This window comes from Engystomops pustulosus, chromosome 3, assembly GCF_040894005.1.
Source record: "Engystomops pustulosus chromosome 3, aEngPut4.maternal, whole genome shotgun sequence".
NCBI classification, from domain to species: Eukaryota; Metazoa; Chordata; class Amphibia; order Anura; family Leptodactylidae; genus Engystomops; species Engystomops pustulosus.
In genome coordinates this window covers 16,292,955-16,314,716 of record NC_092413.1, presented here as the reverse complement: position 1 = coordinate 16,314,716, position 21,762 = coordinate 16,292,955, and the positions used below count along the sequence as shown (strand labels likewise).

The 21,762-nt window shown below is 45.1% G+C and overlaps 1 protein-coding gene across 1 annotated transcript in view; it reads left to right on the top strand.

Annotated features, from left to right (window-relative positions):
- Window positions 1–21,762, top strand: part of KCTD3 (potassium channel tetramerization domain containing 3) — a 37,172-nt gene that overhangs the window by 6,651 nt on the left and 8,759 nt on the right. Inside the window, exons 8-12 of the mRNA XM_072140126.1 lie at window positions 10,903–10,993; window positions 16,551–16,741; window positions 19,661–19,776; window positions 20,384–20,471; window positions 21,117–21,233. Coding sequence (XP_071996227.1) covers window positions 10,903–10,993; window positions 16,551–16,741; window positions 19,661–19,776; window positions 20,384–20,471; window positions 21,117–21,233 — 603 coding nt within the window. The remainder of the gene's footprint in view (window positions 1–10,902; window positions 10,994–16,550; window positions 16,742–19,660; window positions 19,777–20,383; window positions 20,472–21,116; window positions 21,234–21,762) is intronic.

Here is a 21,762-nt window from a genome sequence, read left to right as displayed (position 1 = left end):
TCAGGAGGTACATGAGGGGTACTGACTGTACAGTGGGATTACCCTATCAGGAGGTACATGAGGGGTACTGACTGTACAGTGGGATTACCCTATCAGGAGGTACATGAGGGGTACTGACTGTACAGTGGGATTACCCTATCAGGAGGTACATGAGGGGTACTGACTGTACAGTGGGATTACCCTATGAGAGGTACATGAGGGGTACTGACTGTACAGTGGAGTCTATCACCTTCATTACAGATCAGTAATATTACTTTGCTGCTGCACCACACCGAATCGCAACAGATACAAGAAACCTGCAGAAATGTACATGATCATTATACCCCTGTTCACATGTAATAGGAGAATTGCAAAGATGCTGCAGGTCCCAGCAACATCTGTTTCAGCATCCTCGCATCACTGATGGAAGAAGTCCAGATCGTGCTGCCTAATGCGCTGCGAAATTGCTCTTTTTTGTGCCTTTTTAAAGCCAAAAAGTCACACGGGCAACTCTCGCCGCTTGAAGCCGCCAATAACGTTGCTAAATAAAATGCGTAAAGTGTCGTCCCCGGCGCATGTTCATGTCCTCTGAGTCATTCATGTTGCATTTTGCAGAGCAGAGCACCCCTGCTGGCAGATTTATTAAAGGGGTTTTCCCACAAACTAAAGTTAGGCCCTATCCACGGGATAGGGCCTAACTTGCTAATCAGTTGGGGTCTCCGTGCTGAGACCCCCACAGATCACGAAAACGAGGGGTCTGTCGGACCACGCTCGGCAATTTCCGTCAGCTCCATAGAGATAAATAGTCATGCGCGGCCGTCTGCTCTATTATTCTGACGGAGCGGCGAGGGGTCCGACTCGTTTTCGTGATCTGTGGGGGTCTCAGCACGGAGACTCCCACTGATCAGCAAGTTAGGCCCTATCCCGTGGATAGGGCCTAACTATAGTTTGTGGAGAAACCCCTTTAAAGGATCAAAGCAACTTTAATAAATTTGCCAAGCAGTGGACCTCCCAGAAACTAAGAACTGAGCTTGCCTAATGATAAATGTCACCCCTTAAATCTACCATCAAAATCCATCGCTTACTCACCGATCCAGGCACCGTGACTGTGGTAATGTTCTAATATTTGTTATCCATGGCCTCCTTCCTTCTAATATCAACTTTTAAAATGATGCTAATGAGCCTGAAGGGCTGTTACCAAAGCCCCTCCGTACTGTATCATCCCAGGCTGTTAAACTGTGCAGAAGCACTTCCCACCTCCCCATTGCAGAAACTTCCTCTACTGCAGAGAAGGGGAAGTGCTGAGGGAGCAGGGGGGGGTGTACAGCATGGAGGGTTTCTGGTACTGTCCCCAAGAGCTTTTTGGGATCATTAGCATAATTATAAAAGTTGATTTCAGAAGGAAGGAGGCCATGGATAACAAATATAACACATATAAGAAGATTACCACAGTATCTGTGCCTGGATCTATAGGTAAGTGTCCCTGAAATATCATGATTGATTTGGATGGTAGATTTCCTTTAAAAGGGATTGTCCAGTGACAACGTGGGTCCCTAATCACAGGATAGGGCGAAGGTCTCAGTACTGGGGCCAACACAGATTATGAGAATGGGGTCCGTTGCACCCCAAATGAACAGAGAAGATAGTGCGCATGTGCGACCTGCCGCTCCATTCTTTTGGGGTACAATAGACCCCCTGTTCTTGTGATCTGTGGGGGTCCCTGTAGCAATATGTTATATGCTATCCTGGCCTCTAGGGGTCTCACTACTTGTGTGTGTGTACAGTAAAGCAGGTAGCAACTTGTTGGTAGACAGACATGAGTATGTGACATGTGTAATGGCAGCTTGTTGAATAAAGAGCCTGAGACCAACCACAGTGTGTGAAGCCAATACAGGAGAGTCAACCAACAGAACATGGTGGCAGCTGGGCACAGAACCTGTGTATAACAAGTCTGCATCTCCTGAGAACCTGTGTGAGTCACAGCAACTGTAAGTACAGAGTCCCTGATAAGACTGCACAATGGAGAGTGGCCTGAAACCCCCTCAGACACTGGATGTCACTTCTTCCAATCTGTCACAGACCTGGAGACACTGGAAGGAAGAGTTCACCCTGTATGTGGATCTGACAGTGGCCCAAAGGGATGAGAAGAGGAAAGTAAAGCTCTTTTACTACCTTATTGGGGAAAAGGGGAGAGAAATAGCCAAGACCCTAATCCCAGAAATCTCTGACAGTCTGGTGCTAGAGGACATTGTGCAGGCATTTGACAAACACTGTGACCCCAAAAAGAATGAGACTGTGGAGAGATACAAGTTCTTCTCAAGGGATCAGGAGGTTGGGGAGAATGTGGACAGATATGTGACAGAACTGAGGAGACTGGCGGCAACATGTGGCTTTGGAGAAATAAGAGACTCTCTCATCAGAGACAGGATAGTGTGTGGCATCAGAGACTCTCACCTCAGAGAAAGATTACTGAGGGAGGAAGAGCTGACCCTAGTGAGATGCCTGCAGATCTGCAGGGCGGCTGAGCTGACAAAGGACAGCCTGAAGATGATGGAAGCCAACAGGGATGAGGCAGTACATGCGGTATATGGGAGAGCCAAAGCAAGGCCCAGGCTCCCTGAAAGCACCATCCAGTGCAGATATTGTGGGAAAAGACATGAGAGAGACAAAGAGAAGTGTCCTGCATATGGTGAAACCTGCAGGATTTGTGGGAAGAGGAACCATTTCTCAGCTCTGTGCAGACTAAAACCCAGCAAACAGCACAGACAAGTCCACACAATGACACAGGACACAGACAGTGATGAGGATATTACATGGCTACAGCTGCAGCCTGCAACAGAGAATGTCCATGTGCTCAAGCAGCAAGTAGCAAAGGAGATGAAACAGTTATTTGCAACCTTTTTGTTGGATGAGCAGCCTATTAGATTTCAGCTGGATTGTGGAGCAAGCTGCAATGTAATTCCATGTGCGCTGCTGAAAAAGCAGGTTTCCATTGAGCCCACGGACAAGGTCCTGGTGATGTACAACAAAAGTGTTTTGAAACCAATGGGGACCTGCAAGCTTAAATTAAGGAACCCATGTAACAAAAAGAGTTACAAGGTGGAATTTACAGTGCTGCCTGGTAGTGATCATGTACCATTACTGGGTGTAAAAGCAGTTCAGGCGATGGACTTAATAAAGGTGCAGACCCACAACATAATGGCTGTTGAAGTGTCCCAGAATATACAAAATTCAAAACCAAAAATACTCGATCTTCAGACTATAAAAACAGAATATGCTGATTTATTTGAAGGTGATGGGTGCCTAGAAGGTAAATATAAACTAGAAATTGATCACACGGTGCCACCTACTAGATTACCAGCAAGAAGGGTGCCTGTAGCTTTAATGCAACCACTAAAAGAGGAGCTACAGGACCTACGGGAGCGAGGAATGATAGCACCAGTCCTGAAGAGCACAGACTGGATCAGCAGTTTGGTCATAGTCAAGAAACCATCTGGTAAATTAAGAATATGCATTGATCCTAAGCCACTGAATAAAGCACTGAAAAGAAATCACTATCCAATGCCTACAATAGAAGATATTCTACCAGATTTATCAAAGGCTAAAATATTTTCAGTATGTGATGTAAAAAATGGATTCTGGCATGTAGAACTGGATGAAAAATCAAGTTCACTGACTACATTTTCATCCCCTTTTGGACGCTTTAAATGGCTAAGAATGCCCATGGGACTAAGTCCTGCTCCAGAGGTGTTCCAGCAGAAATTGATGCAAGCCTTGGAAGGACTCCCTGGAGTCAAAACAATAGCAGATGATATACTTATAGTGGGAGAAGGGGAAGACATGGAATCTGCCATCAGGGATCATGACCAGAAAATGATACAATTTCTGGAGCGATGTAGAGCAAAGCAAATAAAGTTAAACAAGGAGAAATTCAAACTGAAAATGACAGAAGTCCCATATATCGGACATCTTCTTACCTCAAATGGTGTAAAACTTGACCCGGAAAAGGTAAGGGCAGTACAAGACATGCCTACCCCAAAAGATGTTTGTGGAGTTCAGCGATTTCTGGGGATGGTAAATTACCTATCAAAGTTTTGCAAGCATCTAGCAGACATGTGTGAGCCACTGAGACAGCTTACACACAAAGATGTCCTCTGGGAATGGACAGAATCACAGGAAAGTGCTTTCCAGGCAGTGAAGAAGGCAATTGCAGATGCAACAATCCTAAGGTATTTTGATCCAGATAAAGAGGTGGTGGTACAATGTGATGCTTCAGAAAAAGGCCTTGGAGCAACACTGATGCAGGTGCAACAGCCAGTTACATTTGCAAGCAGGGCACTAACACCAACAGAACAGGGATATGCACAGATTGAGAAGGAATTACTGGCCGTGGTATTTGGGCTGGAGAGGTTCCACCAGTACACTTATGGTCGCCGAGTGACTGTGCAGTCTGATCACAAGCCTTTGGAGAGTATTACCAAAAAACCGCTGCTAAATGCCCCAAAGAGACTGCAGCGCATGCTCTTACGACTTCAAAAATATGAGTTTGACATTTGCTTCTGTCCGGGGAAAGACTTACTGATTGCAGATACTCTAAGTAGAGCTTACCTACCCATCACAAAGAATGAAGAAAAAGAAATGGAAAGCATCAATATGGCTGACTACCTAGCAGTGTCAAAGGAAAAACTGAAACAAATTCAGACATTTACAGAGAAAGATAAAACTCTCCAGATTCTCAAAACGGTCATTGTGCAAGGCTGGCCAAAGTACAAGCAGCAAGCACCAAAGGAAGTCTCTCCATTCTTTCACACCAGAGATGAGCTTTCAGTTCATCAAGGAATCATCTTTAAGGGAGATAGAGCTGTGATACCAGAATCGCTCAGAAGAGACATACTAAAAAACTTGCACTCTACTCATCTAGGCATTGAAGGCTGTCTACGCCGTGCACGGGAATCTGTCTATTGGCCAGGTATGAATGACCACATTAAAAATTACATAGCACAATGTGAAATATGTGCGTCACATAGTGATAAGCAACCGAAGGAGACATTGCAACCACATGCAATTCCAAAGAGGCCATGGTCAAAGATAGGCACGGACCTCTTCACATGGAATGACAAAGAATATCTGATCACAGTGGATTATTTCTCCAACTTCTGGGAAGTGGACTATCTGCAGGATACAAGGGCAAGAACGGTGATTAAAAAACTCAAGGCCCATTTTGCCAGGTATGGCATTCCTGACACTGTGTTCTCTGACAATGCTGCTCAATTTACCTCTGAAGAATTTAAAAGGTTTAGCACGACGTGGGAATTTGACCATCAGACATCATCTCCAGGATATCCCCAAAGTAATGGGAAAGCAGAGTCAGCAGTAAAAACAGCTAAAAGACTAATGCAAAAAGCAAAGCAGGCAGGTTCAGATGTATACCTGTCTATACTGGATCACAGAAACACCCCCACACAAGGCCTCCACAGTAGCCCAGCTCAGAGGCTCATGAGTAGACGGACCAGGACACTCTTACCAACTGCTAGTCATTTACTTAAGCCAAAGCTTATGAAACAAGTTGATGATCAATTGAGGAAAAATCAAGAGAGGCAAGCCTTCTACTATAACAAATCGGCAAAAGATCTGCCTGAACTTCAGAGAAATGAGAATGTGCGGATCCAGCCCAGCAGCAAATATGACAAGCACTGGCTAAAGGCAAAGGTCGTCCAGAAACTGGGGCCTCGCACTTATGAAGTTGAAACAGAGGAGGGAAGGAGACTAAGGAGAAATCGCAGACATCTGAGAAAAACGCATGAACACTATGATGCTTGGCCATTTGAACGTTATCCAGATATCCAAGACAATGAGACGGCAAGCACAAGCCAGGAGACAACAGGGGCAGCTGAGAACGAAGCTGCGAGGAGTGAGGACAGTAATCAGAGAGAAGACAGTGTGACAGAACCAGAAGAACACTCAGATGTTTGTGGCGAAACATCTTATGTTACACGAGCTGGCAGGATGATAAAAAGGCCAGCTCACCTCAAGGATTACACCTAAATAGACTTATTATGTTTTTTTTATTATTGTTTCATGTTTAACAGTTTTCTTATATTTAATTGTTCCATTTAATAGAGAAAGGATGTAGCAATATGTTATATGCTATCCTGGCCTCTAGGGGTCTCACTACTTGTGTGTGTGTACAGTAAAGCAGGTAGCAACTTGTTGGTAGACAGACATGAGTATGTGACATGTGTAATGGCAGCTTGTTGAATAAAGAGCCTGAGACCAACCACAGTGTGTGAAGCCAATACAGGAGAGTCAACCAACAGAACAGTCCCATCACTGAGACCTCCATCAAAGCCACTACGGTAAATCTGACAGCCACCAGAGCATCAGAGAGGGTCCTAAACTAGCTGCTGATATCTAATGATAAATGTCCCCCTGTGACTGCAAAGGTGGTCCTGTAATTCTTATTTGGCAATAATCAGACCTCCCATAGGACCCACTCCCATAGAGTGCTGCGACCTAACTGCAGGACCCCCAGTTGTGAAGATAAGGGGGGGGGGGCGTCCTTGTTAAGAAGGATGTCCAAGACAAAGGTTTTTGGGATTTCGAAGTTTTGTCCCATTTAACTAGAAATAGGATGAGCTGCAGTACCAGGCCCTGCCATAAGACGAGGGGGCGCTATTTCAGGTTTAAAAAGAAAAAAAACTGCTACACCCTGTAGCACAAAATAACTTCATGATTATAGTACATTTATGGCACATACAGTCCTCCAGAGCTAAAAGAAGGCAATAAAAATTATGCATTATTATTTACTGTGTATATCAGGTCCAGTTCAGCCCATAAAATGTTTCTGGTACTTGATATAACCTCTAAGGTGCCCCCCGCTCCCTCACCGCTTCTTAACATAGTTTAAAAGGAGACTGTCGGCTGTTGGGACCACCCAAACTGCATCCGATGTTATATATTGTCCCTGGAGAGATGTCTAATTGTATATCTTTGCGTGTTATTAGTAGCAGCAGAACTGTGAAATATGGAATTATATGCCAGGATTGTAGTTTGGGGGTATGTCCTCACACTTCTGTGCTCTCAGCGGCAAGTGTTAAATATTGTTCCTAGAGAGATGTGTAATCATAGCTTTGTGTATATTGTTAGTAGCAGCAGAACCATGAAAGATGAATGAAGTTTGTTTTTGCACTGGGTGGATGGACGGGCCTCACACTGCTGTGCTCTGAGCTTTTTGAATTAAACTGTTCTTTTGCCCCATTCTACTAACAACATACACAAAGGTATGATTACACATCTCTACAGGGACGAAATATAATCCTGCCTGCAGGGGGCACAGTGCACAGCAGTGTGAGGACATGCCCCCAGTACAATCCTGGGATATAAATCCATATTTCTCATTCCTGCTGCTATAAACAACACGCACAAAGGTCTGATCATGCAGATCTCCAAGGACATTACCTAACATTGTCTACAGAGTTCACAGAGCACAGCAGTGTGAGGACATGCCCCCATTGCATCTGGAGAAGGTACAAAAACGGAAGATAAATCCATATATCACAGTCCTACTGCTAGTAACGACACACAGAGAAGTATGATTAGACATCTCTCCGGGGACAATACCTAACACTGCCCGCAGAGTGCACAGAGCACAGCAGTGTGAGGACACAACCTCAGTACTATCCTGAAATATAAATCCGCATTTCACAGTCCTGCTGCCACTAAGAACATACACAAAGCTCTGATCACATAGATCACTGGGGACAGTGCCTAATGCTGGCTGCACAGAGCACAGCAGTGTGAGGACACAACCTCAGTACTATAATGTAATATAAATCAACATTTCACAGTCCTGCTGCCACTAACAACATACACAAAGCTATGATCACCGGGGACAATACCTAATAACTGGCTGCACAGAGCACAGCAGTGTGAGGACAGTTCTATCCTGTAATATAAATCCGCATTTCACAGTCCTGCTGCCACTAAGAACATACACAAAGCTCTGATCACATAGATCACCGGGGACAATGCCTAATGCTGACTGCACAGAGCACAGCAGTGTGAGGACACAGCCTCAGTACTATCCTGTAATATAAATCAACATTTCACAGTCCTGCTGCCACTAAGAACATACACAAAGCTCTGATCACATAGATCACCGGGGACAATACCTAATAACTGGCTGCACAGAGCACAGCAGTGTGAGGACACGCCCTCAGTACAATCATGCAATATAAATCCATATATCACAGTCCTGCTGCTACTCACAACACACATAAAGGTCTGATTACACATCTCTGCAGGGACAGTACATAACACTGGCTGCAGTGGTCAAAACCGCTGAAACATCCCCTTTAAACGGACCTGGGAAAGCCTTCTCCTCGCCATCCTGCAGTCATCTGACAACGGCATCACGACACCCCCGACCCCCGAGCCGGAGCCATTGTGTGCAGGAGACGCACGTGTAGACATTGTCGGGTTATTAAGTATGGCGGCCGCTCTCTACTCACCAGACTTATGATTTAGTGCGGGTGTCACTTCCAATAGCCCCATTTCACCGCAGGACGGTCTCATGAGCTCACATTTGAGGAGCGGTGATGGATCAGTGATGGTGATGCAATTACCAGACTTGCCAGCCGCGTACCTGACCTGTAGATAAATGGAGGCGGCCAGCACCCTCCCCCACCCCACACCCGCTCCGCACCAAGGCTGTATTCACTCCACACAGCCGCGAGTCCTACGTATAGTATAGTAGTACAGCTCATCTCCCCCCTCCCTGTACAATGACCTACATATAGATAACACTGACCCATCATTACATCACTACTGACAATAGCTGATGTCACAGCTTATCTCCTCCCCCTCCCTGTACAATGACCTCTATATAGATAACACTGACCCATCATTACATCACTACTGACAATAGATGATGTCACAGCTTATCTCCCCCCCTCCCTGTACAATGACCTCTATATAGCTAACACTGACCCATCATTACATCACTACTGACAATAGATGATGTCACAGCTTATCTCCTCCCCCTCCCTGTACAATGACCTCTATATAGATAGCACTGACCCATCATTACATCACTACTGACAATAGATGATGTCACAGCTTATCCCCTCCCCCTCCCTGTACAATGTCCTCTATATAGATAACACTGACCCATCATTACATCACCTTCTGACAATAGATGATGTCACAGCTTATCTCCTCCCCCCTCCCTGTACAATGACCTCTATATGGATAATACTGACCCATCATTACATCACTACTGACAATAGATGATGTCACAGCTTATCTCATCCCCCTCCCTGTACAATGACCTCTATATGGATAATACTGACCCATCACTACTGACAATAGATGATGTCACAGCTTATCTCCTCCCCCTCCCTGTATAATCACCTCTATATAGATAACACTGACCCATCATTACATCACTGCTGACAATAGATGATGTCACAGCTTATCTCCTCCCCCTCCCTGTACAATGGCCTCTATATAGATAACACTGACCCATCATTACATCACTACTGACAATAGATGATGTCACAGCCTATCTCCTCCCCCTCCCTGTACAATGACCTCTATATAGATAACACTGACCCATCATTACATCACTACTGACAATAGATGATGTCACAGCTTATCTCCTCCCCTCCCTGTACAATGACCTCTATATAGATAACACTGACCCATCATTACATCACTACTGACAATAGATGATGTCACAGCTTATCTCCTCTCCCTCCCTGTACAATGACCTCTATATAGATAACACTGACCCATCATTACATCACTACTGACAATAGATGATGTCACAGCTTATCTCCTCCCCCTCCCTGTACAATGACCTCTATATAGATAACACTGACCCATCATTACATCACTACTGACAATAGATGATGTCACAGCTTATCTCCTCTCCCTCCCTGTACAATGACCTCTATATAGATAACACTGACCCATCATTACATCACTACTGACAATAGATGATGTCACAGCTTATCTCCTCCCTCTCCTTGTACAATGACCTCTATATAGATATCACTGACCCATCATTACATCACTACTGACAATAGATGATGTCACAGCTTATCTCCTCCCCCTCCCTGTACAATCACCTCTATATAGATAACACTGACCCATCATTACATCACTACTGACAATAGATGATGTCACAGCTTATCTCCTCCTCCTCCCTGTACAATGTCCTCTATATAGATAACACTGACCCATCATTACATCACTACTGACAATAGATGATGTCACAGCCTATCTCCTCCCCCTCCCCGTACAATGACCTCTATATAGATAACACTGACCCATCATTACATCACTACTGACAATAGATGATGTCACAGCTTATCTCCTCCTCCTCCCTGTACAATGTCCTCTATATAGATAACACTGACCCATCATTACATCACTACTGACAATATATGATGTCACAGCTTATCTCCTCCCCCCCTCCCTGTACAATGGCCTCTATATAGATAACACTGACCCATCATTACATCACTACTGACAATAGATGATGTCACAGCTTATCTCCTCCTCCCTGTACAATGACCTCTATATAGATAACACTGACCGATCATTACATCACTACTGACAATAGATGATGTCACAGCTTATCTCCTCCTCCCTGTACAATGACCTCTATATAGATAACACTGACCGATCATTACATCACTACTGACAATAGATGATGTAACAGCTTATCTCCTCCCCCTCCCTGTACAATGACCTCTATATAGATAACACTGACCCATCATTACATCACTACTGACAATATATGATGTCACAGCTTATCTCCTCCCCCCTCCCTGTACAATGGCCTATATATAGATAACACTGACACATCATCATTTACGTGTCCGTGCTGAATCTCTCTATCCCCTCCTCCTTTTGTAGGATTCCCTGTGGATCCCCGGAAGGTCCTGATAGTTGCGGGTCATCACAACTGGATTGTCGCTGCTTACGCTCACTTTGTGGTGTGCTACAGGTATGAATTATTCATCACCATGCGTTTCCCTTCATGGATTTTATTATTCCCCCCCTGTGCCCCCTATCTGATTGTTTCTCCCAGAATGCACTGGGCCGCGCGGAGCCATCCCTCTTCTAGAATTAGCCGCCATGGCTGCCATCTCCATGAACATAAAACGCCGGCAGGATCATCTGTTCAACTGCTTCACTTTTCTATGAGATTGTAAAGAAGTCATTACTTTAGGATGTGTCTGGGCTGAGATGGAGGAATATGTACTTGTCCGGTTAATAATGTCATTCCCTACAGACGGGGGAACGTTCCGGCAGAGTGATGAGCCCCGGCACACGGGCCCTGCCAGGTTCTGCTTCATATTACTAACCCGCCGCAGAATCCTGCAGCACTGCTATTACTTCCATCTCCCCAGGTCACATAGAATGTATATAATCTACATAAAATATATAATAATTTTTATTTATATGCAAATTAGCACTCCGGTGCACTGTGGGCGTGACCATGAGGTCCGGTGTACTGCAGACATGGCCATGAGTTACGGTGGGGGTGCCCATGAGGTCTGGTGGGCATGGACGTGAGGTCCGGTGCACTGCGGGCGTGACCGTGAGGTCCGGTGCACTGCGGGCGTGACCATGAGGTCCGGTGCACTGCGGGCGTGACCATGAGGTCCGGTGGTGGCCATGCGGTCCAGTGGGCGTGGCCACGATGTCCGGTGTGATAATAGGCGTGGCCATGCGGTCCGGTGCACTGCGGGCGTGGCCATGCGGTCCGGTGCACTGCGGGCGTGGCCATGCGGTCCGGTGCACTGCGGGCGTGGCCATGCGGTCCGGTGCACTGCGGGCGTGGCCATGCGGTCCGGTGCACTGCGGGCGTGGCCATGCGGTCCGGTGCACACACTATCTAGCCCAGTTTCACCACCCAGCACCTCTCGCTCAAACTGGGTCCTGGAGACATGTGTATTCATTCCTTTTTGTATATGTTATCAGTAGCAGAGGTGAGAAATAGATGTTGGGCGCGTCCAAACACTGCTTTGCTCTGAGTTCTCTGCATTAATATTGCACCACAGCTCCTCCTCATTATTTTGAAGGCTTCTGGTTGAAGGCCACTGCATTAACTTAGAGCAGAGGGGAATAATACTGAATCAAGTCAATGCTAAGAGAACAGCAGTGTGAGGATACCCCCTCAGAAGATATCATCTTGAAATATAAATCTGTGTTTCACAGTCCTGCTGCTACTAAACACACAAAAAGGTATGATTACACAGACCTCCAAGGACAATGCCGTACAATGACTGCTGAGACTGAGAGCACAGCAGTGTGAGGACATGTCCCCAGTACAATCCTGGAATATAAATCCATCTTTCACAGTCCTGCTGCTACAAACAGACACAAAGGTCTGATTACACAGATCTCCAGGGACAATACAGAACACTGGTAACAAAGATCTCAGAGCAAGTGTTGTAAGGACACAACCCACTACACTTGGAGTAGCTACAATCCTAGAATATAGATCCATATTTCACAGTCCTGCTGCAACATACAAAAAGGTCTGATCTCACATCTCTCTAGGGACAATAACTAACACTGGCTGCTGAGACTGTGCAGGAGCACTTCCCCCTCCTACTGTGTGAGCTTACAGCAGAAAGAGGGAGAGGAAGTTCTGAGAGAGCAAGGGGAGGAGGAGACAGTGTAACAGCCTGTGAATCTGCAGCATGGAGGGGCTCTGGTAACACCCCTGAGTCTTTCAAACTCATTCGCATAATTATAAAAGTTGATTTTAGAAGGAAGGAGGCCATCACTAACAAATATAAGATTACCACAGTCCCGGTGCCTGGATCTATGAGTAATGTCCCTGGTTTATCAGGATGGAATTTGATGGTAGATTTCCTGTAAAGTGGTTGTCCATAATGAGTCCGATAACCGGGATACACCAGCTGAGACTGAGAAACTGAAAGAGCCCTCCCTGTGCAGATACATGACCACCAGGGGATACATTTCGGACCACCTTGGGTCTATTTTGCTATATCTCTGGTTCTGTAGAACCTGGGACCACAATCCTGATGCAATCTGAGAGATGAGATTCTTCCCTTTAAGTATGACACCAGCAGTATGTTCCTAAGTGCTACAGAACCAAGATAGTGGTGTCTGTAGTGACATCTTCCTTGGCTCATCTCGGGCTAAAAGTGACTCTTCTCTGCTCATTGTCACATCACTATGGAAGAGATTTTTTTTTTTTTTTTTTTTTTTTTTAAAGAGGGGATTCTGAGGGGGGAGGGGGGGATAGTTGTGTAATGGGGTAAAATTTGCTGACAGGTTTCCTTGAAGTGTGAACAGGGCCTGATAGATGTGACCGCTGTACAGTCTTGACTTCTGGCGTTCGCTGGAGTTGGGTTTGTCGTCTCCGTCCCATAATGAAGTTTGTATAAAGTTTTCGGGGGAGGGGGCGATATTACTGAGTTTGGGTGTTTTTGGAATGAGCCTTCCCGCTCTCCGTATCTCTAACCGTGATGGAGTGAACACTGCGAGGGGTTTATTGAAATTTGTCAAAAATCGCGCTCTAACGCTTTTCTAATGGATGACCTGTCCGTCCGCGCCGGCGGTTTCCAATTGTTTCGGTCACACTCAGACACCCGCCTGGCGACTCCGAGAGAAATCGAGAAAACTTGGCACCTGACAAAAGTTTTATTAATGGCGGCCGCGGCCTAGGGGCTCGCGCAGCGTCTCCGTTTCTGTCCCCATATTTTTTTGACAGAGAGGGAAAAATGGAGACGTCTTTTTTTGATATGTGGCTACAGAACGACTTGTCTGTAACGTACAAAACTTTATCGATCCGGATGATGAACAACATGAGGCGACTTTTCTGCAACTTTTTTCGTGTTTGTGACCGACCAAAGTAGTTGCTCTCCATCTGCTGTCCGTCACCTCCCACTATAGACAACTTTTCCATAGTTAAGGCTCCTGCCTCTCGGGATCCATATGGTGGGAATGAGGCATTGTCCCTGGAGAGATGTGTAATCAGACCTTTGTGTATGTTGTTAGTAGAAGCAGGACTGTGATATATGGATTTATATTCCAGGATTGTATTGCTGGGACTATATACTCGCACTGCTGTGCTCTCTGCAGCCTTGTCTTGTTAGGTATTGTCCCTGGAGAGATGTGTAATCATGCTATGCATATGTTGTTAGTAGCAGCAGAACTGTGAAATATGGATTTACATTCCAGGATTGTACTGGGAATGTGTCCTCACACTGCTGTGATCTCTGCAGCCTTGTCTTGTTAGGTATTGTCCCTGGAGAGATGTGTAATCATGCTATGCATATGTTGTTAGTAGCAGCAGAACTGTGAAATATGGATTTACATTCCAGGATTGTACTGGGAATGTGTCCTCACACTGCTGTGATCTCTGCAGCCAGTGTTCGCTATTGTCCCTGGAGAGATGTGTAATCTAGGGCGGCACGGTGGCTGAGTGTGTAGCACTTCTGCCTTGCAGCACTGGGGTCCTGGGTTCGAATCCCACCCAGGTCAACATCTGCAAAGAGTTTGTATGTTCTCTCCGTGTTTGCGTGGGTTTCCTCCGGGTACTCCGGTTTCCTCCCACACTTCAAAACATACTGTTAGGTTGTTTAGATTGTGAGCCCCATGGGGACAGGGACCAATTTGATGTGCTTGTGCAGCGCTGCGTAATCTGTGTGCGCTATATAAATAAAGAATTATTATTATTATTATTATTATTATTAATCAGACCTTTGTGTATGTTGTTAGTAGCAGCAGAACTGTGAAATATGGATTTACATTCCAGGATTGTACTGGGAATTTGTCCTCACACTGCTGTGATCTCTGCAGCCAGGGTTTGGTATTGTCCCTGGAGAGATGTCTAATCATACCTTTGTGTATGTTAGTAGCAGCAGGACTTTGAAATATAGCTTTATATTCCAGGTCTGTACTCGCACAGCTGTTTGCAGCCACTGTTGGATGTTGTCCCTGGAGATCTGTGTAATCATACCTTTTGTATATGTTGTTAGTAGAAGCAGGACTGTGATATATGGATTTATATTCCAGGATTGTATTGCTGGGACTATATACTCGCACTGCTGTGCTCTCTGCAGCCTTGTCTTGTTAGGTATTGTCCCTGGAGAGATGTGTAATCATGCTATGCATATGTTGTTAGTAGCAGCAGAACTGTGAAATATGGATTTACATTCCAGGATTGTACTGGGAATGTGTCCTCACACTGCTGTGATCTCTGCAGCCAGTGTTCGCTATTGTCCCTGGAGAGATGTGTAATCAGACCTTTGTGTATGTTGTTAGTAGCAGCAGAACTGTGAAATATGGATTTACATTCCAGGATTGTACTGGGAATTTGTCCTCACACTGCTGTGATCTCTGCAGCCAGGGTTTGGTATTGTCCCTGGAGAGATGTCTAATCATACCTTTGTGTATGTTAGTAGCAGCAGGACTTTGAAATATAGCTTTATATTCCAGGTCTGTACTCGCACAGCTGTTTGCAGCCACTGTTGGATGTTGTCCCTGGAGATCTGTGTAATCATACCTTTTGTATATGTTGTTAGTAGCAGCAGGACTGTGATGTATGAATTTATATTCAAAGATTGTTTCTACTCCAATTCTACTGAAAATGTGTCCTCACACTGCTGTGCTCTGTTTTCTCTGCAGCTAGTTTTAGGTTTTGACCCTGGAGAGATGAGTAATCATACTTTGTCTGTATGATGTTAGTAGCAGCAGGACTGTGAAATATGGCTTTACATTCCAAGATGATAGCATGTCCTCACACTGCTGTGCTCACGTCTAGGTATGGTCCCTGTAAGGATGTGTAATCAGACTTTTTTATGTTGTTAGAAGCAGGACTGTGAAATATATTCCAGCATTGTAGCTTCAGAAAATGCATTGGCTTTATATCCTCACACTGCTGAGCTCTTTGCTCTCTACACTTATCTGCTCCCCTCTCCACTTAGTTATATCACTTGTAGACGTCTGCTTAAATACTACAGCATTCACACAGTGGGGATGAGGTGCAGTGCAGAGAGCTAAGAGCACAGCAGTGTGAGGACACCCCCTACTAGACTTGGAGAAGCTTTCAGGTAGGCAACGACTGTGATGCTTTGACCCTTGTAAATGTGGCCGACATGCGGTCTGTATAAGACCCGGACGGATCAAGACTGGAAGAAAGGAGGATCGGTGCCAAGGAAGTGTTTTTATCCCAAAAATAACCTTTATTGTGTAAAGTTAAAAATTTGTAACTTCTGTATTCTATATAATAAAGCACTTTGGGTGAGATAGAAACTTACACCTAACTGCAGCAGCCGCTATCAATTCGCATCTGCTTCCCCCTTTCCCCCTCCATAGACTTCTATGTGATGTAAATCAGATTTTTCCTCTATAATATATGTCCACCACGAGTCCACAGAACTTACAGCTGTAAAGATTTTTTTTATTTTTTTTTTCCACCCCAAACGCTACAGTGTAAAAGTAACGTGTGTGTACGGCGACTGATATACCTGATTGTCTGTACAGTCCTCGCTCTCATCCCTATTACTTATCCCCCTCAGAATAAAGGAGTCCTCCGGCTGGCAGCAAGTCTTCTCAAGCCCCTACCTGGACTGGACGATCGAAAGGGTGGCGCTCAACGCCAAAGTGGTGGGAGGCCCTCATGGCGATAAGGACAAGATGGTGGCCGTGGCTTCGGAAAGCAGCATCATCCTTTGGAGTATACAGGACGGAAGTAGTGGAAGTGAAATAGGTGAGAAGACTGGGATGGATCGCAGATCCTTTAGCCTCCTAACACTACCAAACTGTACACCATGCAGATATCTGATCACATGAAATGACAGCAGCCTGCATGGAGAGGATTAGAAGCCCATGGAGACTGCAGTGATTTTATGTGGTCAAAGGACCTGAGATGATGTCACCCTGGTCACATGACATAAGCCCACGCCCGCATCTCGCTCTTGATACTCCTGGATAGCAGGCACGTTTATAACTCTTATTTTATGGATATGTGAAGAAAACAATTTTTAGCTAAAAGAAGGGGGTCAGTTAGTTACTAGGGCTCTATGGGAACCTGCCACTAGCTGTATTGGTAAAAAAATGTAGTGACAGGTTCCCTGTGAATAAAGCACTTGGGGTAAGATAGGAACGTGCTATTCACTCCAGCAGCCTCTTTCTGTGTATGTGTGTCCTCACTTATTCAGAAGTATCAGTAACATTATATAGGACATCATAACAAAGTACTGACCTGTACTTAAGTGAATAAAGCACTTGGGGTGAGATAGAAACATACTATTAGATCCAGCAGCCTCTTTCTGTGAATGTGTATCGCCTCTCACTTATTCAGAAGCATCAGCCGGGTCATGTAGGACATTATAGCAAAGTACTGATGAGGGGAAAAAAGCACATGGGGTGAGATAGAAACTTACGATTAGCTGCAGCAGCCCCTTTCTGTGAAAGTGTATCTTCTCTTTATTCAGAAGCAGCAGTAAGGTCATATAGGACATTATAGCAATGTACTGATGGAGAGAAAAAGCACACGGGGTGAGATAGAAGCCTACAATTAGCTGCAGTAGCCCCTTTCTGTGAATGTGTATCTTCTCTTACTTTATTCAGAAGCAGCAGTAAGCTCATATAGGACATTATTGCAATGTACTGATGGGGAGAAAAAGCACATGGGGTGAGATAGAAACTTACAATTAGCTGCAGCAGCCCCTTTCTGTGAATGTGTATCTTCTCTTACTTTATTCAGAAGCAGCAGTAAGGTCATATAGGACATTATAGCAATGTACTGATGGGGAGAAAAAGCACATGGGGTGAGATAGAAACTTACAATTAGCTGCAGCAGTCTTTGTCTGATAACCAGGGAATAAGATGTATCTTCTCTTCGCTTGTTCTATTGATTTACACCGAGTTAGTCTATAGGCATGGAGTAGAGCCAGCAGAGATCGGTCACTTTTATGTCCGTCCCCAGAAGATCCTTGTTTAGCAGAAGTTTTCTTGTTTATCTGTCCGCAGCGAGGCCTCCGAGAACCAATTAATTCAACCGGAACGACGGCGCGAGCAAAACCACGGACGGCGAAAGCCCCTTCCAATAGCTAAAAGTACATAAAATGCGCAATAGATCATCTGCTCTAATATCAGGCCCATTCCTCAGCCGCGTAACAGGGAATAAAGTTCTTTTGGAACTGGCAGAACAATCAGAACCCGCGGGCGCTGGGGGGAGATGGCGGGAAATTACTTGTATCCAGCGCAATTAGTTTTCCATTTTATTTAATAATGAAGCCGTTTTTTTACTCTGATCTGATCGTGATGCTTGGAAATGATCGTCGTGGGGGCACCGAGGCGCTCGGACACCTCCGCAGCAGAACACGCAGAGCCTTGAAATTACAAAGCCTGGCATCTCTGTGATAGAGCTGTCCCCCGGGCGCACGGCCCTTCAGTATTACTTACCAAAGACACCAGCGGCGAGGAGCAGGATCTTACGGAGACAGTCTCATTACTTATAGCGTCTCCCTCCCAGCAGAGAGCAGTCATCATGCTGGAGACTAAGCAGCAGAGACGCGTCACATTCCTTCCTGTCTCTCTCTCCATTCCCCCGAACTTTCACATTACTGGAGTTATCAATTCTTTGTCATTTTTTTTTAAGTGATTATGAATATTATTATTTTTTTGATGGTTTTTGTTGCCAATAAGTAATAGACGTGTATAAGCTAATGGGAACTTGTCATCAGATTTTACCCCATTTTATTATGAGCCCCCTCCGGTATTCAGGGGATGAAATATTCTTTATAGAATTCCCTCTTTTTTATGAGAAATCTCACCCGTTTCGCTAGAAAAAAAAAATTCAAATTCCGGCAAATATGACTCATTTTCACGTAAGATGAGTCAAGATGAGGTGGCAGGGGAAGTGTCACTTTCGAAGCTCCTATTTTCAGTTCTATAGCACCAAGAAATGGGATGCTGGTGTCATGTTAAAGATGAGGATCTCATCTTTCAGAACACATCAGGTGAGATGAGTCAAGTTTTGTGTTTGCGGTGGGGTGTCTCTTCAGAAGCCCCTATCTTCAGTTTTCACCTATTTTATAACTGCCTGTATGTCCACTTGTGTAGCTTACAGAACCATAAATCTGGCAGCTGACAGATGAGATTCTTACGTTTATTATGACCCCTGCAGCATATTTCTAGGTGCTATATAGCACAATATATACGGGCTTATAAAATGACACTTCTCCTGCTTTCAAAATATGACTCTCATTGTCACAAGACTTTGGAGGAAAAAAAAAATTCTAGGTAAACGAGTGAAATTTCATACAAAAATGGAAGTCTGGAAAAGGATATTTCAGCCCTTATAGGTCCTATAAAACAGAAGATAGGGGGTTCTGAAGTGACACTCCCCTACAAAAAATAAACTTGACTTATCTCATGGGAAAATAAGGTGAGACGAGTCATATTTGTCTGATTTTGGAGGAGATATTTTATAGGAAAACAGGTGAGATTTCACATTAAAGAGAGAATTCTAGAAAGGAGGCCTGAGGAGGCTAGTGGTGTAAAACCTGCTGACAGGTTCCCTTCAGGCTTATATAAGGGTTGTAGAGTGTGTTGCTGAGCAGTGACTTTCGGAGGCTCCATCGGCAGCTCTGACGTCATTGATGTCTATTCCTGCCTCCAGGTGTGTTCAGCCTCGGTGTACCGGTGGACGCGCTCTTCTTTATCGGTAACCAGTTAGTTGCTACGAGCCATACTGGAAAGGTCGGGGTGTGGAACGCCGTCACCCAGCACTGGCAGGTAAGTCGTCCTCATGTGAAATGTCCTTCTCACTAAAGTTCTATCTCGGTAATGAGATAATTCCTCCATCATGGAGCCGTCTTGGATATCAGAGATGGGTGTTTTCTTCCAAAAAAAAAACAGCTCCACACTTGTTGGCAAGTCACATCCTCAAATGTCCTTATAATCCTCTCCAAACCCAACAGAACCCCTTTAGAACCCAACAGAACTTCTCACTTTCCCTTAGTTATATGATGATGAAAGGAGCATATATTCCTTATGTATGTAATATCTTCATTTGTAAGGTCCATGATACAAGTCCAGGTCCTTACTATAAGGGACTCAGGACCTTGGGGATGTGGGACCACCACAAGACCCCCTTTCAGCCACCTTTATCTGGATTCCTTCTCAGCCCAGATACGATATCGTGACCTGACCACGTACATTTGGGCCACGTGCGTGTGTCATGGCAACACGTGGAACATTCAGAGACCTAATAGTGGAACGGAGTCGTAATTTCTGATGCTTTTCATTCATCCCGGGTTGTAGTTTTCGGGATGATGAGCCTCCTCCTCCGCTGACAGTAACTCCCGGACACGTACTTACATGCAGGTCCTTCTCTCCGCAGGTACAAGATGTCGTTCCTATTACCAGCTACGACACGGCCGGATCATTTCTGCTCCTGGGATGTAATAACGGATCCATCTATTATATAGGTAAGACGTAGACGCTCTCCGCAGGTGTCTGTACTGCACCTCTATTCACACTGCCTACATGTGCCCTCTCCTGGTGGGGGCTGACCTACCCGACAGAGGCCAATAGGGATGATTAAAGGGGATTTCCATAGTCTTAAAGGAGTTATACCAATGTCCACAGGTTATTGTAAGTGTCTGATCCATGATGGTCCGACAGAACAGGACATAAGTTTAAGCTCCATATCTTACGGCACAATTCCTATAGAAGAGATTGGAGTCCTGGTACAGCGTCCTGTTCTTCCCAGCACCGAGGATACCACCTGTTGCCCCCCCAGTGCTCAGGAATGTATCTGTGGCTTGACCACATTGAGATCAGATTGCCGGTGGTCTTTCAGGCGGCACCGGTATCAACGTCATAGTAGATAGAGCCGGGAGCTGACAGTGGCCGTCCCCGGGTACTGCAGCTCAGCTCCTATACAAGTGAGAGACATCCAGCAATATCCACAGAATGGCCCCTGAGATGACCCATCACTGCGGATCTTTCCCTTTTAGAGGAGATTTAAGGGCTGAATGATGGTGGCAGCAATGAGAACGTAGTGAAGTCCCATTCGTATTCCGGGATCGGATTGTTTCCCCTGGTAATAATCTATCACTTATTCACTACAGATATGCAGAAGTTTCCGCTCCGTATGAAGGACAACGATCTCCTGGTCACAGAGTTGTACCACGATCCCTCCAATGACGCCATCACTGCACTGAGTGTCTACCTCACCCCCAAAACTAGTGAGTATGAGACCTCACTACATGAATACTGTGAGGTCTGGCATAGGTGTAAGTACGGGACAGGGACTCTGGGACCGACTTAACAAGACAACCTTGTACATATCTATCCTCTCGACAAACTTTGAATATATATATATATATACCGTATGTATATGTGTGTGTGTACATGAGAAGGAGCACAATTTATGTCCCTTGTATGAATTGTGTTCTGCTTTTCTAGCAGTTTTCGCCTATTCTCTACTTCTTAGAGGACTCAGACCTGGTGCTTTGTGGAGACTGGCTGCTATGAGGTCTCCCACACACTCCCATAACACTCTCTATCACCCATTAGCATTACTGGGATCATATAGGGTATTATAGAGACATTCTGATGTGACTAAAGCACTGGGGGTGAGATAGAAACTTACTATTAGCTCCAGCAACCTTTTGTCTGAGTCTCTTCTCTTCGTTCCTCCTTCCATTGACTGTTATTGACTATATTGTTGTGACAACACTGATTAAGCAGAGAATTCAAAGTAAATGTGGTCTT